Below are 21601 nucleotides of genomic sequence, written 5' to 3' on the forward strand. Positions count from 1 at the left end.
TCAATGGAGGACAAGCATATTTATACGGTTCCTAGTGGGCGGAGCCAGCCAGCAGGGGCTACCGGCGAACCTGTAATACAGGTCCTACCTTACATCCCCTAATACAGGTGTACACAGTGGTTCACCACATTCATCCCCTGTTAAAAATGAGTCCGGCGGGGGTGGTGTGGAACTATATACAATGTTGCGAATTATGTACAGTGTCTTATAAAATGAGTGGGGAAGGAAACAAAATGTCCATTTTGACGGTCCGGGGCCCGTCAGAGGTTCAGTCGATCCGGTGCTTTGATGATTCGCTGGGAGCGACGTAACGGTGGCAGCGATGTCGGTGCTGATGGGCTGGTGTCACCGATGTCAGTGCTGGTGCTGGCCAGTAGTCGGATGACCCCGGGAGCATGCCGAAATCTTCTTCGTCCTCTTGCGTGGGCAGGGGAAGGAGGGTTGGACCTGGTGGGGTTAATGTTGGTAGCGCCGGGGAAAGGGAGGGTGGTGCATGGGTGGGGAAGTGTGTTTGGCTGGAACCTGATGGTGCCAGGTCACTGAGGGAGTATCTTGGCGGCCATCGGGGAACTCCACGTAGGCATACTGGGGGTTGGCGTGGAGCAAGTGTACCCTGTCCAAAAGGGGTCTGCCTTGTGGAGTCGGACGTGCCTACAGAGCAGGGCCGGTCCTGGAGCTGCGAGCCAAGTCGGGAGCGACACCCCGGATGTGGACTTCCTGGGGAAAGTAAAAACACATTCATGGGGTGTGTTATTCGTAGCGGTGCACAGCAGTGACCGGATGGAGTGGAGTTCATCAGGGAGGGCCTCCTGCCAGCGAGAGGCTGGGAGGTTCCTGGACCATAGGGCCAGCTGGACAGCCCTCCAAACCGTCCCATTCTCCCTCTCTACCTGCCCGTTTCCCCGGGGGTTGTAGCTGGTCGTCCTGCTGGAGGCGATACCCCTGCTGAGCAGGAACTGTCGCAGCTCATCGCTCATGAATGAGGATCCCTTGTCACTGTGGATGTAGGTGGGGAAACCGAACAGAGTGAAGATGGTGTTGAGGGCCTTGATGACGGTGGCAGACGTCATATCGGGGCATGGGATGGCGAAGGGTACCTGGAGTACTCAACGACCAGACTGAGAATATACATGTTGCGGTCGGTGGAGGGGAGGGGCCCTTTGAAATCCACGCTGAGGTGTTCAAAGGGGCGGGAAGCCTTCACAAGGTGCGCAGGGTCCAGCCGGTAGAAGTGCGGCCTGCACTCCACACAGACCTGGCAGTCTCTGGTGACTGCCCGTACTTCCTCAATGGAGTAGGGCAGGTTGCGAGCCTTGACGAGGTGGTACAGTCGTGTGACCCCTGGGTGACATAGACTGTCGTGCAGGGCCCGGAGTTGGTCTACTTGTGCGCTGGCACATGTACCTCGGGAGAGGGTGTCTGGGGACTCGTTGAGTTTGCCGGGGCGATACAATATCTCGTAATTATAGGTGGAGAGCTCGTTACTCCACTGCAAGATTTTATCATTTTTGATCTTGCCCCGCTGCGTGTTGTTAAACATGAAGGCTACCGACTGTTGGTCAGTGAGGAGAGGGAATCTCCTGCTGGCCAAGTAATGCCTCCAATGCCGCACAGCTTCAACGATGGCTTGGGCCTCTTTCTTGACGGATGAGTGCCGAATTTCATGAAGGATGCGGGAAAAGAATGCCACGGGTCTGCCTGCCTGATTTAGAGTGGCGGCAAGGGCAACATCTCAAGCGTTGCTTTCTACTTGAAAGGGCAGTGTCTCATCTACTGCGTGCATCCCAGCCTTGGCTATGTCTGCTCTGATACGGGCGAAGGCATGTTGTGCCTCGGCCGTGAGGGGAAATTTGTTGCACGTTTTACTATGGGTGTAATATGCGTTTATTGGAGTGTATTAACACGCCTCCGTTTAAAGGCCGTGTGCTTAACACTACTAGGCTCTATGTATGTATTTTCAGCTCAGGAGTCGCCAGATGCCGTATAGACACCTCACAAATATTCCAAGGTCAGGTTCAAAGTAATAAAACGATACACCGATTAGTAAGTTCCAAACGATCAATATTTATTATACAATTATAATAAATACGCATGCACACGCTAAGGGACTAAGCTATGACTAAACTAAGCGATCAGAATACTTAACTAAACAGGAACAGGCAAGGTCAGGGAGCGAGGCCTTCGTTCCGATCTTGGTCTGCAACCTTCAGAGAGCGTGCTGGTCACTGGGGGTCTAGAGGGCCTGGTTCACGTAGCGAGCGTCGTATTGGCACTTACGGTTCGGCGGCTGGTGCTCAACGGCTGGAGTCAGGATACAGGTTGGAGTTCTTGGTCGAAGCCGGAGCACGAAACAACAGACAGGACCATGGGTGGGGGTCTATCTTTTATAGGGGTCCCCAATGTCCGTGCCTTCTCGGGGCGGGCTTTACCTTCAGGTATCGATTGGATCACTCCCAATCGATATCTTTTGAATTCCTCCAATGTGAGGGTCTTTCTTGATGGCGGGGGCGGTTTCTATAGTGGATACTTCTGGTGCCGCTCTGTCTGGACATCCACTTAAAGTATCTTATTCAAACCCAAATGTTGCCATTGTGTGTGCCTAGATCTGGACTGCCTCATTAGTATGTAAAGCGTTTTGCTATTATCACCTTTGGTTTGAGATCTTCCACCTGGCCAGAAACTAGTTTTGCTGCTTGCAAAATGCTAATGAGTCTTTGCAGACTGCTGCCTTGGCTAAACTGCTTTTCCCTGCAGTCTTAGCAATTCTCCATCTTGTTTAGTCCAGTGTCCATTTTAGGTGGCTACAGTGGCTACATTCCCTCCTTGTGATCCTCACAATCAAAATATTGTGAAGGATCACCTATGCACGTTGCTTCGAGTGCTTCTGGGTGCCTTCTTTGTGTTCCCTGACCTCGGCAAGCTCCTGAGCGTCTACTCTGTCCTTAACTATGGGAAGAAAATTTTTTACCTGACATCTCTACTTGGCGCTATGTCAAAGGGGACATGCATTACCAAAAACCGGGAACCTCTACCTATCACAACTATCCTTATCTTACCTTAAACATTTCATTACAGACTAAACCTCATCCATTCATACCACATCACATAACATTTCCTGACTCGGCAGTCGAGTTCAGGACAATATAATACATGGGTATATTTTATTTTATTCACAGTGCTTTGTTCATCATGGGGCAAAGGGGATTGATGAAACCGAAAAATAGGGGATCGAACTCCATAGACGGTTGAGGGGCAGGAACGGGAGGCTCTCCTTTTCCACTTCCTCAACCTGAGGGTCTGTACGAGTATGACAAGGATTGCAATCACTAGCAGTGATTCAATCACATATGACATGGAGTACCATGTCATAAATTTTTGTGCACCAGGTCTGAACCTCACTGATCAGAGCTGAGCACGGGGGAGTTGTTGTGAGTGAAACATTTACGGCGGGCGTTGTGGGGGAAACGTGTCTTGCTTTGACATAAACAAATACAACATTTAAGAGCAATAAGTAGGCTTCCATCATCTTCTCTTCGTTCTCCTTTTTTCTTCCTCCTGTATGGCCGATCCTTGCTGTGATCCCTGTTTCGTCCTTCGAAAGCTATGGGATCAAGCACAGTATCTGTCAATACAGCTTAATATCCGTACTTGTTAGTGTATCTGTCTTTCAATTCCAATTGACCCATTAAAAATGACTGGCCAAGTCACACCATGTGACTCCCCTCATTTTTTTTTTCAAAAGCGAATTTAATGAACACAATACACCTAACAACTCTCCTCCTGCGAGCCGTCTCGCAGGCTTTGCTCATTTACCATCCAAATGTTCCTGGATGTAAATAGCATGTGGGATGGCGGCCTAAGGGCTGCCTAACGAAAAATGAAAACAAATTGGAAACAAAAGGTCGAATGGGTTGCGTATGGGCCGCTACGGGTACGATTTGAATGGGATCCCCGGGTAGGGCGTGCTGTGCCATACCCGAGCTTGGCTGACCAAAGTGGGTTCTCAGACAGGGCGGCCTGAGTAACCTGGAGTAAACGGGCAAGAATGTGTTTATCGTGGATTTGCAGCCTCTATTCGCCGAATAGAGGGGCACCTAAAAACAATGGAGGAGCCAAGATGCTCCTTCATCTGAAAACAGGGAACAAGTCGTGAACCGTGTCGGTTCACCAGAGGATACAACTGAAGTTCTCAGAGGTATCTGTGGACAAACTAAAGTGCGTGCGAGGTGGTCACAATCTTTTCAGCTGAAAAGAAGGTGTCCAGCCTCCAACTGAACCAATAATATTCAATACAAACAACATAAACTGACAAACAAACATGCGTGCAGGTTCCATCAGAAAGGACATCGCTTCCCTCAAGCGGTTCCTATTTTACATCATCTGGACACCTCACTTTTCCTCTGTCTCTGTGAACAGGGTCACAAAGGGGTTGCCGTATCGGGATTCAGACACCGTGTCGTCCTGCTCTCCCGGATCCCACACCCTTGTGTGGATCAGGCATGATATCTTTGAATTGTGTGACCGGGGGTCACTTTCGTCATTGCGGACAAGTCGGTACGAATTGTCCCTGTGCCAGAGTGTTGGGTCCAAAAGTGAATGGGTATTGTCGGGGTCGTCGGGGTCGGGTGGTGGGTCTGGGTTTTTAATGTAAGTGACTTCCATGGGGTCACTGTAGTCGGGGTCATTGTCGCTGCAATGTGGGCTGTAGTGTGGTGTGCTGTGGCTGTCCTCAAAGTCAGTGTCAGTATCGCTGTCTCTGCTGCGGCAGCTTGTGGGCGTTTCGGGGCGTGGTCTGTCGTGGTCAGTGGGCGGAGTCGTGGGCGAGTCCGATGAAGAACTGGTCTGTGAGGGGGATGGTGGAAACGTGTCTCTAGTGGGTGGGGTGAGGTGTTCTGCTGCGTCTAGCAAGACATGGTGTGCATGGTTGGCCTGTGTTCCATATGCCTTTAACTGGTTGATATGGAACCACGCGGTCTTACCATTAGGATATTTTATCCTATAAACTGAGGGGCTAATTTGATCCGAAATTGAGTATGGGCCGGAATATTTTGGTGCCAAAAAACTGCTGGGGTTGTATACAGATAGCATTACCTGTTGCCCAACCTGGAATTCTGTGGGGTGTACGGTCTTGTTAAAGCATGCTGTGCTTTGTCTACGGCGTTTCCCTAGCTGAACTGCGGCTGCGATCTGTGCAGACCTCACAGTCTCAACCAGGTCTTTAACCGTCTTTTTGTGTGTGAGGGCCGTCACTTCGGGGCTAGTCATGTCCAGTCCTAAAAGGAATTCTGTACCTTTCATAGGGCGTCCGGTCATGAGTATGTGTGGTGTGTATCCTGTGGAAGTTGAAACTGTATTTCTGATGAACATGAGTGCAAATGGGAGCACTGAATCCCATGTGGAGTTGTTCTCCTGAACCATTTTTCGAAGTGTGGATTTTAGGGTCCGATTCATGCGCTCTACAATCCCGCTGGACTGTGGGTGATACACAATATGAAAATTTTGTTTTATGCCAAATATTGTCAGGACGTTCTTCATGACCCGTCCTGTGAAGTGAGATCCCTGGTCCGAATCAATGCTTCGGGGTAAACCCCATCTCGTGAAGATGTGGTGGGTCAGGATCTTTGCAGCTGTCTTAGCTGTATTCGTTCTGGAGGGGAATGCCTCTACCCATTTGGTAAAGGTATCGATGACCACCAGAACGTATTTATAGCCATTCCTACAAGGGGGCAATGGTCCTATAAAGTCGATCTGGAGGTTTGTCCAGGGGCCATTAACTGGTCGAGTATGCCGAAGTTGTGCCTTTTTAGAATACCTCTCCGGGTTATTCTGGGCGTAAATAGGCAATTCTCGATGTAGTGACTTACATCTGTCCTTAGGTTAGGCCACCAACAGAGCTGCCTGAGGTGCCTCATGGTTGCGTCGATCCCTTGATGCCCGTGTCCATCATGGAACAAAGCAATCATTTCATTCCTGTCCTGCTGCGGGACCACATAAAGCTGATCCTTTATGATCACACCCTCATGTGTGGTCAGTGCGTGTCTGAACTTGTCATACTGTGGCACAAAGTTGCCTTTGAAAATCTCCCTGAGATCCTCATCCTGCTTCTGTGCCTCTACTAAATCCTTAATATTGGTCTGTGAGACTTGAACTGCGCTCACAGGGGCGCTAGCTGGTGCGCTAGCTGGGGGTGTCCACAAGTGTCCTCGCCTGGAACCTGCCTTAGCCAGTGCGTCGGCTTTTACATTCCCGGGGGGGATGACCTATGGTGGCTTCTTACTTTGATAATGCCGAAGGTCCTGTCCTTCGCTTTCTCTAAAATGTGTTGGAGTAAAGGGGCTGATGGAAGGGGTTTCCCATCTGCGGAGACGAAACTTCGTGTCCTCCACAGGGGCAGAAAATCCGTTAAACTATTGCAGACATATAGACTGTCCGAATATATGTCCGCTGGGCTGGGGAAAGAATCGGGGTGGTCCACTATATAAGCTATGGCCGCGAGCTCTGCTGCCTGCGCGCCTAAGTGTCCTGGTAATTTTAAAGCTATCTCTTCGAGAGCGCGCCCCTGCGCGTCCTCGACATAGATGCCGCATCCTGTGATACGCTCACCTTCTAACACCGTGGATGAACAGTCTACGTATATCCGTAGTGGTCCACACGTGTCTGTGTGTTGGGGGCTTTGTTTTGGGTTCCCTATCTTCCTGGGGGGTGTCTTCGCTATAAAGGGTCCTGTGTTATGTAAGGGGGCTACAATTTCACATTCATGGGGCTGTCCTGGGTATTGAAGGTTGTCGGCTAAAAATGTGTGTGTGCGGGTCCGTTTTACTGTAATGTCCCGTCCTTGTAAGAGTAGTGTCCACCTAGCTGCCCTAATCTGGCTAACTGAACCGTCCTTCAGTCGACCGTCTAGGAGTAACTGTGTGGGGGTGTGCTCGGTCAAAATGGTGGTGGGGTTGAGTCCGGTAATGTAAGAAAAATATTGCACTGCCCAGAAGACAGCAAGGAGGTGCCTCTCGCAGGCTGAAAATCCTTGTTCAACTGGGCCTAACAGTCGGGAGGCATAAGCCACTGGTCTTAGCTGCTCGTGCCGTTCCTGAAGTAACACGGCCGAGAGGGTCAGATCTGTGCTCGCTACCTCTATTGCATAGGGGGAAAGTTGGTCTGGGACTTGTAGCGCGGGTGCTGCGCTAAGGGCTTTCTTTAACTCGTCCACAGCCTCTGTATGCTGCGGAAGCCATTCCCAGGGGGCTCCTTTCTTAAGGAGGTCTGAGAGTGGGGCGGCTTTTGTCGCGAATCCGTCGATGTGGTTCCGACAATAACCAACCAGTCCTAAGAACGACCGGAGGGCTGAAACATTCTGGGGAAGGGGCAATTTGACAATCGAATCAATTCTTTTGAATTCGATCTCGCGTTTGCCGTGTGTGATGACTGTACCCAAATACATCACTTTATTTTCCAAAATCTGGGCCTTTCTTGGGTTAACTTTACAGCCAATTGAGGTTAAAAGTTCCAGGAGTTCGGCCAGAAGCGTAATGTGCTCTGCCTTTGTGTCTGTCTGCAGTAGTAGGTCGTCTACATACTGTACCAGACATTCGGGGCGGGAAAATATTTCTAAACCATTTGCCAGCTGTCGGTGGAAAATGGAGGGAGAATTGTGGAATCCTTGTGGATGGCATGTCCACGTATACTGTTGTGTTTTAAAAGTGAAGGCAAATTTGTACTGGCACGCCTTTGCCAATGGGATTGACCAGAAGCCATTGCTAATGTCCAAAACCGTGAAATATTTGGAGTTGAGTCCCTGCTTGAGCATGGTCTCGGGACTTGTTGCTACCGTGGGGGCTACTGCTGGGGTTACTTTATTGAGTTCCCGATAATCAATGGTCAGACGCCATGATCCGTCGGGCTTTCTCACTGGCCAAATAGGGGCATTATTGGTCGAAGCTACTGTTCTAAGCACACCTTGCTCCAATAAGCTACCTATTACCTTCTCTATTTCTCCCTCTGCTTCTAGGGGAAATCTATATTGTTTTTGTGGTCTGGGGTCAGGTCCAGTAACGTGAATTTGTCCAGCCATTCTGCCGCAGTCATGCCGGTGGCTGGCAAATGCTGTCCTATGTTTGTTTAGTACTGCCTTAACTTGTCTGTCCGTGTTTAGTGTAGTCGGGTCAAATGAATAGTCTCCTACTGCACTAATCCTGTTAGCGTACTCTCCTACTGTGAGAGTAGCGGGTGCTCTGTCCGATCTTGCCATTCGCCAGACACACTGGTTCACTGGGTCGAACGACAGGCTATGTGCATTCATAAAATCTATCCCTAGGATGTGTTCTGCTGTCCGGGGAAGATTTACTAATACTACTGGGTGTCTGGTGGAAATGTTCCCTAGCTGGATTGCTACGGGTGCTGTGATATGTCCCTGCTGCGAGTGTCCTGTGAACCCGCTAAGTGTGATGGTGGAGGTGGTCGGCCACGTGTCTGCTTGTGCCGTGGTGGTGGAGTTAATTGTGGTGCGGGAGCCTCCTGTGTCCCAAAGTAACTCTATGGGCTGCCCTCTTAACTTTGCCGTGACTACCGGTCTTCCGGATGGATCCCATAGTGTGTCACAGACCCAAGTGGGGGAGCCCGAACACCGTCAGTCCGTTCCGTCCACATTGGTCTGTCCTGACTGGATCCCTATACTATGGATCGGTTTGGCTTTATTCCTGTTCAGAGTGCCTGTCTGCTGGCCTCTCTGTGATCTCTGGGGTGCGTTACATTCCTTAGCCCAATGTCCTAACTGGCCACAGTTGTAGCATTCCTGCGACTTCTGTGGAGGGCTGCTCTTTCCTTCATTCACCCACGCGGGGTTTTGGTGCGCTCTCACTGCCTGTATGTCTGCTGCAGCCTGAGCTTCTTCTGGGGATTTCACTTTACTCTTGCCCTGAACTGATTGCTCCCAAGCGCGGGACAATCTTTTCAGGACCCACTTCTCATTATGGGCTTCCTCTGAGGGGTCATAGCTGTTGCAAGCGCTCTGTCCTGCTTCTGTTGCATGAGAAATTATGGTGCGCGTCCATTTAACCATGTTTTCACGGTTCAAATGGGCTCTATTTAAATCGCCAAATACTGCGTTAAAATGGATCCACAGCCTTCCGGCGAATGCTGTGGGGTGCTCGGTTTTCTTCTGTCGGCACTTATTAAGTCCTTCTACGGGGTCACCTCGATTATACCCTATGGCATCTAGAATGGAGGTGTGCATTTCCTCTAGGGTGCCTCCGCCAACGTTCTGTGGGTCGGGGAGGGCTGCTACAACCGATGGGTCTAAACTCAGAACTGTGAGTTTAACCTGCTCTCTCTCGTCCAGGCCGTACATGGTTGCCTGTTGCTTTACCTTCGCGAAAAATTGGTGGGGGTCTGCGGTGGGGAGAAACGGAGTGATCTTCTCACACGCGTCCCTGAGTTGGGTTACAGTTAAGGGGGTGGTGTAAGTTATATCGGGTGCGCCTTCTGTGGTCGCTTTTCTCTGGGTGGTGACTGGATTCATTGGAACGGTAACTAGCTGATCTGTGGGGGGTTGGGGTGCTTGTCTTTTCTGCTGCGCTGCTGGCGCACATGTTCCCTGAACATAACGCTGCACTGTCTCACTTAACTCTTTCCAGTCTGGGGCATTCTCCTCATCTAACTGCGTTCCAAAGGTGCTTTGAAACCCATTTTGCACCGAAAGCAGCGATTGCAGCTCTGCAATCTGCTTCCTGCATTTCGCATGATCTACAGTACTCTGTCTTTGTTCTGTGGTGGCAGCATGGAGTGCTCTCAAAGCTGCTTTAAGGTCAGAGCATTGCCTCTGCAAAGCCTCTACCTGCTTCTCTGATTCTTCTCTTATCAGGACGGCACGTTGCACGTCCTGATAGGCCTTTTCGTACTGGGTCTGGGAACTGCTGAGATGGGCTAGACAAGACTGATGTGCCCTCTTGGCATCATCCACCTCTCTACCTTTCTCTGCCAACTTCCCTCTAAGATCCATGTTTTCCTTTTCGATGTCCCTGACATCCACTTTACTCATTCTATTTCTTTCTTCTAATTCTGCCCGGAGCGTCTGAACGACCTCCTCTGTGCCTCGCAATTGTGCCAAACAGGACACAATCGCCATCGGCTTACGTGCTTTACTCATATTTTTCTTGTGAATTTGAGAGAGGTTCTCCCACCAAGTATGACCTATACTTCCGGGACCTGTCTCCTCATTCAAACAAAACTCTTTCCAAAGGGGCCATCCCTTTCCTTGCAGATACTTGCGGAGTTCCAGCTCCCACATGGGACACTGACCTACTCGGCTACTGCTGGTCGCTGCGACCACAAACCGTTCTGGGTTCATGAGGCGTTCCATTGCCTGCATGGCCATTTTCTCTGACTCACTTTAAATTTTGGAACAGGGGGTGTTGAGGTTATGTCTCACGAAACGGGTAAGGCTTACGCTATGTTCCGTTCACAAAACTACCGAAAGTTTGTCGCAACAAAAATGCTTTCAGGTTTTCCTTACAACCCTGTTAGTACGCATGCACTAAACACACTTCCGAATTACGTTTATTCCTTTGAACACCTTGAATATTTGTGATTTCTTTCCTTTTTCTTTACCAGATTTCTAATTCAAATTTCAGGGTCCTCGACGGAGTGGGGGTACCACTTGTAACCGTGTCCCGTCAGGATGTCGCCACTAAATGTTGCACGTTTTACTATGGGTGTAATACGCGTTTATTGGAGTGTATTAACACGCCTCCGTTTAAAGGCCGTGTGCTTAACACTACTAGGCTCTATGTATGTATTTTCAGCTCAGGAGTCGCCAGATGCCGTATAGACACCTCACAAATATTCCAAGGTCAGGTTCAAAGTAATAAAACGATACACCAATTAGTAAGTTCCAAACGATCAATATTTATTATACAATTATAATAAATACGCATGCACACGCTAAGGGACTAAGCTATGACTAAACTAAGCGATCAGAATACTTAACTAAACAGGAACAGGCAAGGTCAGGGAGCGAGGCCTTCGTTCCGATCTTGGTCTGCAACCTTCAGAGAGCGTGCTGGTCACTGGGGGTCTAGAGGGCCTGGTTCGCGTAGCGAGCGTCATATTGGCACTTACGGTTCGGCGGCTGGTGCTCAACGGCTGGAGTCAGGATACAGGTTGGAGTTCTTGGTCGAAGCCAGAGCACGAAACAACAGACAGGACCATGGGTGGGGGTCTATCTTTTATAGGGGTCCCCAATGTCCGTGCCTTCTCGGGGCGGGCTTTACCTTCAGGTATCGATTGGATCACTCCCAATCGATATCTTTTGAATTCCTCCAATGTGAGGGTCTTTCTTGATGGCGGGGGCGGTTTCTATAGTGGATACTTCTGGTGCCGCTCTGTCTGGACATCCATTTAAAGTATCTTATTCAAACCCAAATGTTGCCATTGTGTGTGCCTAGATCTGGACTGCCTCATTAGTATGTAAAGCGTCTTGCTATTATCACCTTTGGTTTGAGATCTTCCACCTGGCCAGAAACTAGTTTTGCTGCTTGCAAAATGCTAATGAGTCTTTGCAGACTGCTGCCTTGGCTAAACTGCTTTTCCCTGCAGTCTTAGCAATTCTCCATCTTGTTTAGTCCAGTGTCCATTTTAGGTGGCTACAGTGGCTACAAATTGAGTGGACTGTATGAGTAGGCGGGCCTTGTCCGCGTAGTTTGGGATCCACCGGGCGTAGTACGAGAAGAACCCCAGGCAGCATTTGAGGGCCTTGGGGCAGTGGGGGAGGGGGAGCTCCATGAGGGGGCGCATGCGGTCAGAATCGGGCCCCAGGAGTCCATTTTGGACTACATAGCCGAGGATGGCAAGCAGGTCGGTCTGAACATACACTTCTCTTTATTATACGTAAGGTTGAGAAGAGCGGCGATGCGGAGGAATTTAGCGAGGTTGGCGTCGTGGTCCTGCTGATCATGACCGCAGATGGTGACATTATCTAAGTACTGAAACGTGGCCCGCAGACCGTACCGGTCGACCATTCGGTCCATCTCCTTTTGGAAGACCGAGACCCCGTTAGTGACGCCGAAGGGAACCCTAAGAAAGTGATAGAGCTGACCGTCCGCCTCGAAGGCAGCGTATGGACGGTCCGATTTACAAATGGGAAGCTGGTGGTAGGCAGATTTCAGGTCAATTGTTGAGAAGACCCGGTACTGCGCAATCTGATTGACCATATCAGATATGCGTGGGAGGGGGTACGCATCGAGCTGCGTGTACCGATTGATGGTCTGGCTGTAGTCCACAACCATCCTGTGTTTCTCCCCCGTTTTTACTACCACCACTTGGGCTCTCCAGCGGCTATTGCTGGCCTTGATGATACCCTCCCGAAGCAGCCGCTGGACCTTGGACCTAATGAAGGCCTTGTCCTGGGCACTGTACTGCCTGCTTCTGATGGCAACGGGTTTGCAATCAGCAGTTAGATTGGCAAAGAAGGAGGGGAGCTCAACATTGATGGTCCCGAGGCCGCAAACGGTGAGTGGAGGTAGGGGCCAGCCGAATTTGAGAGTGAGGCTCTGGAAATTGCACTGGAAATCCAGGCCCAGCAATAGTACAGGCACAGGTTGGGGAGGACATAGAGACGGAAACCGCTGAATTCTACGTCCTGGACAGGGAGAGTGACCGTACTGAATCCCTGGATCGGGATAGAGTGGGATCCGGAGGCCAGGGAGATCCGTTGATTGGCGGGGTGAACCGCGAGGGAGCAGCGCCTTACCGTATCTGGGTGTATGAAGCTTTCGATGCTCCCGGAGTCCAGCAGGCAGGAGGTCACGTGGCCGTTGATTTTCTCCGTTGTTGTTGCGGTGACCAGGTTGTGTGGACGAGACTGGTCCAGCATCATCGAGGCGAGCTGCAGGTGGTCGTCAAAGGTTTCAGATGGCGAGCGTCGGCGACCCAGATAGTGAGATGTAATTGGCGTTCCAGCCCCGTGGGGAAGGCAAGATGGCGACGTCCGGAGGTTCTGTGGAGAACAAAATGGCGGCGCCCATCGGCCGCATGTGGACTGAGGGGGAGGCGATGGCGGCACCCACTGGCCGCACGTGGTCCCAAGAGGAGAAGATGGCGGCGCCCATTGTGAGTTTGGTAGGGGGGAGGGGGCGATAGGGGAGACCTGGCACAAAACTGCGAAGCTGCCCTTTTTACTACAGGACTTGCAAGTGGTGGCACAGGCCGGTCAGGGTTGGCGGGGGTGCTTCTGTTGACCGCCGAAGCAGAAGCGGGGACCCCCGGGATGCGCGGATTTGCGTATGGCGCAGGCGTATTTGCTAGGCAGGGCCCCAGCTGGGGCGGTTGTTTGCGGGGTACAGGAGGGATAGGAGGGGTGGGCCGCGCGGCTGGAGGGGTAGGCCTGAACATTACGGGAGTCGACTGTCATGGAGAACGCTAAAGTTTTGGTCTCCGCTAGGTCGAGTGTGGCCCCTTCCAGCAGTCGTTGTCGGATGGGGTCCAACGCAATCCCCGTTACGAAAGCATCGCACATGAGGAGATTAGCATGTTCGGTGGCTGTAACAGCCTGACAGTGACAGTCCCGGACGAGTGGGAGTAGGGCCTGCCAGAAGTCTTCGATGGACTCACCAGGGAATTGAGAGCGAGTGGCCGGTACGTGTCTGGCGAAGAGCATGTTAGCTTTCTGCGCATAGTTTTCTTTTAGGAGTGCGAGTGCGGATCCAGCTGCAGGAGATCTGATTTGATTCTGATATCCATTTCATTGAAAATCTGACTGCAATAAATTGATGCGCGATCAATTGCACGAAGATTCAGATTGGGTACAACTGTGGCTTTATTGCAGTCAGATGCGTGGCCTCCTACTGCAGCTGACGAAATGGCAGATCAATGTAGGACACGCATATTTATACGGCTCCTTGAGGACAGAGCCAGCCGGCAGGGGCTACCAGTGAACCTGTAGTACAGGTCCTACGTTACATCCCCTAATACAGGTGTACACAGTGGTTCATCACACCTCTCACTATATTTAGCGGTCATAATGCGATTTTCTCCCACGGCTAATGGGCCAGTAAATCACACCTTCTGTCTCTTTATCATTTGCCACATTAGTACCTTTCTCTCTTGTCTTGTCTCTACTCTTTGGATTACCACATCTTCCAAAATTTGATCCTTTGTCACCAATACCTAGTTTAACAACATCCCCACGTCTCTAGTAACTCGGCATGCTGGAACACTTGTCTCAGCAAGCTTCAGGTGTGGACTACCTGCAAGCTTTTTTAAAAGATGTGTTTTGAAACATATGAGTTTGGTGGAATCTTTTGAGTTCAAATTTAATCATGGAAGCTCGAAAGCATTTAGATTCAGCTTAGAAAACTCTGGGGGGGGGAAATGCTACCAAGAGTAAAGTGTGACAATGAAGTGATTGAATTGTCCTAAAAATCTAACTGATTCACGAATGTTCTTTAGGGATGGAAATTGACCATCCTTACATAGTAAATAACCCACTCAGTTGTATCGAATAGCCACAAGAAATACCACATGGGCTGCAGCAGTACACCAAGATGGTCCATTGCTGCCAGCTTCTCAGGGTAATGAGGACGAATAATCAATTTTGGCCTTACAGTGCCATTAACTTCCCGTTAATTAATTTTATTTTAAAGATTGATTCTGAAATAGAATTCTCTCCAATTTACTTTCACAGATGAAGTTCAGTCCATATCTGTAACAACAGATCAGCCAAATGTGGTAGTGAATGTTGGCAACAATGCCACGCTTGATTGCACTTACAGAACGTACGCTGGGTCTTGGTTTTCTTTGGAATGGCGTTTTGCACCAGGCCCAAAAGCAGATGCCAAATCGGAAAAGGTAAACATTTGTATTGTCCCATTTCTCTCCATTTGTTTCCTGCTTACTAATTATTGGCCAGCCTAAAAGAGTGCAAAAGAAAGAAATGTACACAGTGCTTCATCTTAATCATTGGTGTCTGCCCCAGCTCAGATGGTAGCATATACTCACATAGCTGTTAGACTGTTGTGGGTTGAACACACTCCAGGAATTTGAGCACAAAATCTAGACTGACTCTTCAGTGTAGTACTGGGCAGTACTGCATTGTTGGAAGTGCAGTTTTTCAGATGAGAAGTTAAACCAAAGTGGCCATAAAATATACTAAAGACGTGCAGGGATCAAGATTATCTCTCAGCACGTACCACTAAATTACCTGCGCTTTGTCACATTGCTGTTTGTAGGATCTTACTGGGCAGAAATTAAGTGCAGCATGTCTCCATTATAATCGTGAGAAAGTGCTTTGTTGACTGTAAATTTGTGCTGGTATCATGAAAGGTGCTTTATGAATGTAAGTTCCTTCTTTTATGTCAAAGGATTTAGTATACAGTGAACTACTTGAAATGTAGTCATAGGTATATCGGCAAAAGCAGCAGCCATTTTATACACAGCGTGATCTCACAAACAATACGATGAATGACCAGTTAAACAAGTGAGAATTGTAAATTCTGCATGGTCAGCCATTACAATGAGCAGGAAGTATGTCTGGGAGCTGCAGTTCACTTTCATGACTGAAATCCATTTGAATGGAACCTGCTACTTTCCTTTCTCCCAGTGGCAATTTACCAGACTTTGGTCAGAACAATATTGGGTGTCGTGGAGGACGTCTAGCTATCAGCAAGTTAAGTCAACAGAAATAGGAGGGTTCAGGAATATGGAACAGGGTTATGGAGAAGCCAGAATGGCAGCTACTCAAATTATTTTTGTGGTATCCAAAGGAATACTACCAATCATTGTGGTTCAGCAACAATTCAGGATTTTGCTTAGCGATGAAGGCCTCCACATTCTATCCATTCCTACTGGCGGGGAGAGCCAGTGTTGGGTGTAAAGGTGACTTTTGGGTCACGTTTATGTACTATGATGCAGAATAGAATAAACCCATAAGGCCTCTGGAGAGTCTGATGACCTCTCAGCCTCCAATTTTAAGATAATCTCACATGAGAGAACAGTAAGTGGACTGGCTTGTTTACTTTATTCAGTGCCAGATGTCCTCCAGGTGAAGAGAGTTAAATCCCCATTTCTCCTTTCTGGTTGGGTTGGGATTGAGGTTGGACATCTTGCCAGGCAAACTTCCTGTTCTTCTTCAAATTGAGCTGGGGGCTCTTGAAACATCTTTTGTGACCTTGATTTAAAATCTTATCTTCTATCAATTTTCATCTCAAAGGGCCAACCGATCTCCTCCTACTCCTATGTCCCCATGTCACCTTTGTGGGTATGCATGAATTTGTGGGACATTATTAGTGTTTAAATCTGTGAGAAGTGGAGCAGAATTGTAATATACCAGACTTGTGCGTTTAAGGTTGGGTTGGATTGGGGGTGTGGTATGAGCTGTACGTGACTTCAGAACCGCTTATTACTGGAATGGGCTTTGTCACAGCTCTTTAACTTAACCACGGCACTAGCATTTGGCTTCTGTGTTTCCCAACCAATCACAGGTGCGGGTGTGATGATGACCCGCAACTGTCAATAGAAGGGTTTCTACTGAAAGGGATCCTGGCACAGGTCAGGCATCAGCAGCCACACAAGAATAGAAAGGAGATCTGGGAAGGCTGCCAAGATGAGTTAAATGGCTTCTGAAACATTGGAAATAACCCGTGAAGCAATGAAATCACGCTCATTGAACAAATGCTGTGAGCACAGCCTTTCAAATAGGCAGGGCAGCAGATCTGCAGTCTCACTCTTTAAGGGCTTTCCAACCTGTCAATCTCATTGATCTTGGGAAACCCTGTAATCACTTTCATTGATCTTGAGAAACCCAGTAATCAATTTCATTGATCTTGAAAAACCAATTAATTGGTTCTCAAAGCCATAATTAAAAGCTAAAGTATGAATTAGTTGATTATTGAAATATCTGACCAATAGCTCCAAGGCAGGGGATAGATTTTCAGCTCATGGCAGGATCATGTCAGCTTTTCCACCTACTGGCATCTTTGGGGGATTTAATCCTCCACCTCTACTCAACACAAGCCCTAACACCTCTCAACCCCCTCCCCCCTCCCGCACATCCCCAACCTCACCAATTTACCACACCCACACTGGTAGTTAAAATTCTGCCCATTGTCTCAGATGAGATGTATGCAGTTACCGATAGGATCAGGTGACTTGGGCTTTTGGGGGAAATTACATAAAAACTCTGAATATTGAAATGATATGTTACAGTTTCCGAGCGGCACTGATACAGTTTCAAAAGAATCCAGTCATAATGAAGGCATTTCTCTGGGCGTGCTTCAGCTGTTTGGAATACTAGAGTTTTCCAGCATTCTATTAATATGCACAAGGTCAGTGCCTGTCCTACTGGAGTTGCAAACTCACCATTACATGGAACACTATTACTTGGAGACTGGGAAACTCTATTAAAAGGAGGATAACTCAAAGGAAAAGATTTTGGCTGCGGTTGCGTAGCAGTAGAAGCCCGGGACAAGATTCTTGAACCCGACAGGTACAGGATATGCATGCCCTAGTGATATCACTCCTCAGACTTAGAGAACTGAGGTCTTTAATGTTTAACTTTTTCAAACCGATAATTTTTTAATAAAATTCTATCTGCTCAGATTCTTTATTATATTGATGGGAAATCGTACAGAACTGGACCTCAAGCTAATCGAATCAAATTGATTGACCAGAATCCGACTCATGGAGTTGCATCGATTAGAATTGAAAACACTCAGTCATCAGACACTGGTCGGTATTCTTGTGATATAAACAATCCTCCGGATATTTCTGGACCCAGTGAGGCATTTATCAATTTAATTGTCCAAGGTAAGAAGAATGAACCTCATGCTCAGCTGCTTGTTATCTTGGTAATTGGTAACCAATGCATCACTATCTGCCCATTGTACTGGGAATAATTAATTGCGAAATATTTTTAAAAATTTATGGTTTTTCTTCTTAAAAGCATCAAATGGACCTTTAATTTAAATGTAATTAAAATTGGTGGAAGGGTTGAGAACAACAAAAGGCATCAATTTGAGATGATTGGCAAAAGAACCAATGGCGACATGAAAAAGAATTTTAAGCAGCGAGTAGTTAGTATATAGAACTGCAGAGCCCGAGAGTGTGGTAGGGCAGATCCAATCATGGTTTTCAGAAGGGAATTGGGTAAGTACCTGAAGAGAGAGAACTTGCAGGACTACAGGGGAAAGGATTGGAAGTCTTGTGGTGCAGTGGTTATTCTAATAATAATCTTAATTAGTGTCACAAGTAGGCTTACATTAACACTGCAATGAAGTTACTGTGAAAGTCCCCTAGTCGACACACTCCGGCGCTTGTTCGGGTACACTGAGGGAGAATTCAGAATGTCCAATTCACCAAACAGCATACCTTTTGGGACGTGTGGGGGGAAACCGGAGCAACCAGAGGAAACCCACGCAGACACGGGGAGAACGTGTAGAGTCCACACAGACAGTGGCCTAAGCCGAGAATCGAACCCAAGTCCCTGGTGCTGTGAAGCAACAGTGCTAGCCACTGTGCTACAGTACCGAGCAATCCTGTGCCTGATCCAGAAGCTCCAGGTTCAAGTTCCAACCCAGAACTTGCTGGCCAAGGAAGATGTGTTCATAACACAGTTAACAGGTTGAGTATCAACCTGCAAAATCCTTCCAACACACACCAGTGGCAGGCAGTAAGAGTGGGAGAGATTCCTGGTCAGTTGTCTTTGATGCAGAGTACGGCCCTCAAGCTATAAGCCCCTTGAGGCAGGCTAGTGACCTGTTCTATGTAGCTATGTGAAAAGATTAAAGTCTGCCTTGTACGCCACTATGTGTGGGAAGAAATAGAACTAACAACAGCAGGGAGATTGGGACTAGCTGAGTTCCCCTTGCAGAGTTGATACAAACATGATAGGCAAAATGGCCTCCTTAGAATCCAAAGAATTCCTACGGTGCAGAAAGAAGCCATTTGGCCCATCTAGTCTGCACCAACCCTACCTAGGCCCACTCCTCCCACCCTATCCCCGTAACCCCACTTAACCTGCACATCTTTGGGCATGGGAACATAGGATCATAGGAACAGGAGTAGGCCATACTGCACGTTGAGGCTGTCCCGTCATTGAATGAGATCAACACATCTGTGGCCGAACTCCATATACCTGTTCTGGGCTCATACTCCTTACTATCTTTGCTTAACAAAAATCTATCTGTTTCAGATATAAAATGAACAACTGTTATAGCTTCAACTGTGGGAGAGAGTTCTAAACCTCAACCACCCTTTGCGGGAAGAAGTGCTTCCTCACATCTCTCCTGAACAGTCTACCCCAAATTTTTAGACTATGCCACCTAAGTTTTAGAATCTCCACCCAGTGGAAATAGTTCATCTACCTTGTCTTTCACTGTTAATATCTTGAATCCTTCGATCAGATCACTGCGTAACCTTCTAAATTCTAGCAAAAACAGGCCTAATTGTGTAATCTCTCCTCAATCCCTATAGTCCTGGTATCATTTTTTTAAACTTATGTTTCACTCCCTCCAAGGCCAAAATATCCTTCCTAAGGTGTGGGGCCCAAAACTGTTCACAATACTCCAAGTGGAGTCTAACCAGGGTTTTGTATAGCTGCAGAATAACTTCTGTGTCTTTTTACGCAATCCTCTAAATATAAAGGCTAGCTTTCCATTAGCCTTTTAAATTATTTTCTGCACTTGCTCATGGCATTTTAAGGATCGATGCACCTGAACCCCCAAATCTCTTTGGACATCTGCTGTACTTAACCTGTTTCAATTTACATTGAATTCCATCCTCCACAATTTTGCCCATTCACCTAGTCTGTCAATATTTTCTTGCAATTTAGACTGTCTGTAATGCCACCTAACTTTGTATCATCTTCAAATTTGGATATATAACTTTCTATGTCATCATCCAAGTCATTAATGAATAGTGTGAATAATTGAGGCCCCAACACAGATCTCTGTGGTACACCACTAGTCTCCTCCTGCCTATTAGAAAACTTACCCGTTATCCACATTCTCTGTCGCCTGCTACTCAACCAATTTCCTAACCATATAAATAATTTGCCCTCAACTCTGTGGGCCTCCACAATCCCCTATGTAGGACTTTATCAAATGCCTGCTGGATGTCCATATAAATAACATCCTTAGACATTCCCCTGTCAACTACCTAAGTCACCTTTTCAAAAATTCAATAAAATTAGTCAGACATGACCTTCCCTTCATGAATCCCTGCTGGCCCTCCCTGATCAACCAACGTTTTTTGAGATGTTGAGTTACCCCATCCCTGATTACACAATCCAGCAATTCCCCCATCACAGATGTTAATCTCATTGGTCTGTAATTCCCTTGTTTCCCCCTTTCACCCTTCTCAAAAAGAGGAATGACATGTGTGATTTTCCAATCCAGAGGGACTACTGTTGAATCGAGGGAACTCTGAACTATTATAGTTAGGGCATGTACAATGTGCTCCCTTATTTCCTTCAACAACTTTGAATGGAAACCGTCAGGTCCTGTGGATTTGTCACTCTTTAGTTCCATTAATTTCCCAGTTAATGATGCTATACTTATGTTAATTGTATTAAGCCCCTATCCTCTGTCGACTATTATTTTTTTGGGGACTTCCAGCAAGGTATCCTCTTTTTCAACCTCAAATACTGAGGCAAAGTATTTGTTCAACATATCTGGCATTTCCCCATTAGCACGATGCCGTGCTTCACGGGGCCGTGCTGCTAGCTCCGCCCGGGGGGGCAGAATCGGGTCCCGGGAGGGGGCGCGGAGGCTGCCGTGAAACACGACCAGTTTCACGGCAGCCTTTACGACTCGCCACATTTGCGGAGAATCACGCCCAGAATCTCCATTTTCAGCATTTAGTGGGCCGACATTGCTCTTGACCAACCACATTCCCTTTATATAACTATAACATTTCTTCTTGTTGATTTTGATGTCCCTTGCAAGTTTCCTTTCATAATCCCTCTTAGTAGCCCTTCTCAGCTGCTTTGTGATCTTTGTATCTATCTCATTCGTCCAGATCTGTGCTATGCTTTGCATTTTTGTAAACCCTGTCTTTTAGTTTTATGCTGTTCCTAAGCATGTTAGTTGTCATAGAGTCATAGAATTTATAGTGCAGAAGGAGGCCATTCAGCCGATCGAGTCTGCACCGGCCCTTGGAAAGAGCACCCCAATTAAGCCCACACCTCCACCCTGTCCCTGTAACCCAGTAACCCCACCGAACCTTTTTAAAAATAAATTTAGAGTACCCAATTATTTTTTCCAATTAAGGGGCAATTTAGCATGGCCAATCTACCTATACTGCACATTTTTTGGGCTGTGGGGGTGAAACCCACGGAGACACGGGAAGAATGTGCAAACTCCACATGGACTGTGACCCGGGGCCAGGATTCGAACCCGGGTCCTTGGCGCCGGAGGCAGCAGGAGAAGGAAAATAGCAGGTACTTCCGACATTGTTGTTCTTGCTACCTATAGAAATATATATTTATTTAATATATAATTGTCCAATAAAATTATTTTGATAGGCCCCTGGTGACTATTATTGGGAGGTTAGGTGGAAGGAATGTGACATTATAATCACGTTCAGTGATTTAAGTGTTCCTCTCAGGCACCTATTA

At 47.9% G+C, this 21601-nt stretch overlaps 1 protein-coding gene across 1 annotated transcript in view; it reads left to right on the forward strand.

Moving 5' to 3' along the window:
• Window positions 1-21601, forward strand: part of LOC119953892 (V-set and immunoglobulin domain-containing protein 2-like) — a 74470-nt gene that overhangs the window by 23375 nt on the left and 29494 nt on the right. The window contains exons 2-3 of the mRNA XM_038778526.1: window positions 14675-14838; window positions 17586-17793. Of these exons, the coding sequence (XP_038634454.1) occupies window positions 14675-14838; window positions 17586-17793 (372 nt within the window). The remainder of the gene's footprint in view (window positions 1-14674; window positions 14839-17585; window positions 17794-21601) is intronic.

This window comes from Scyliorhinus canicula, chromosome 19, assembly GCF_902713615.1.
Source record: "Scyliorhinus canicula chromosome 19, sScyCan1.1, whole genome shotgun sequence".
NCBI lineage: Eukaryota > Metazoa > Chordata > Chondrichthyes > Carcharhiniformes > Scyliorhinidae > Scyliorhinus > Scyliorhinus canicula.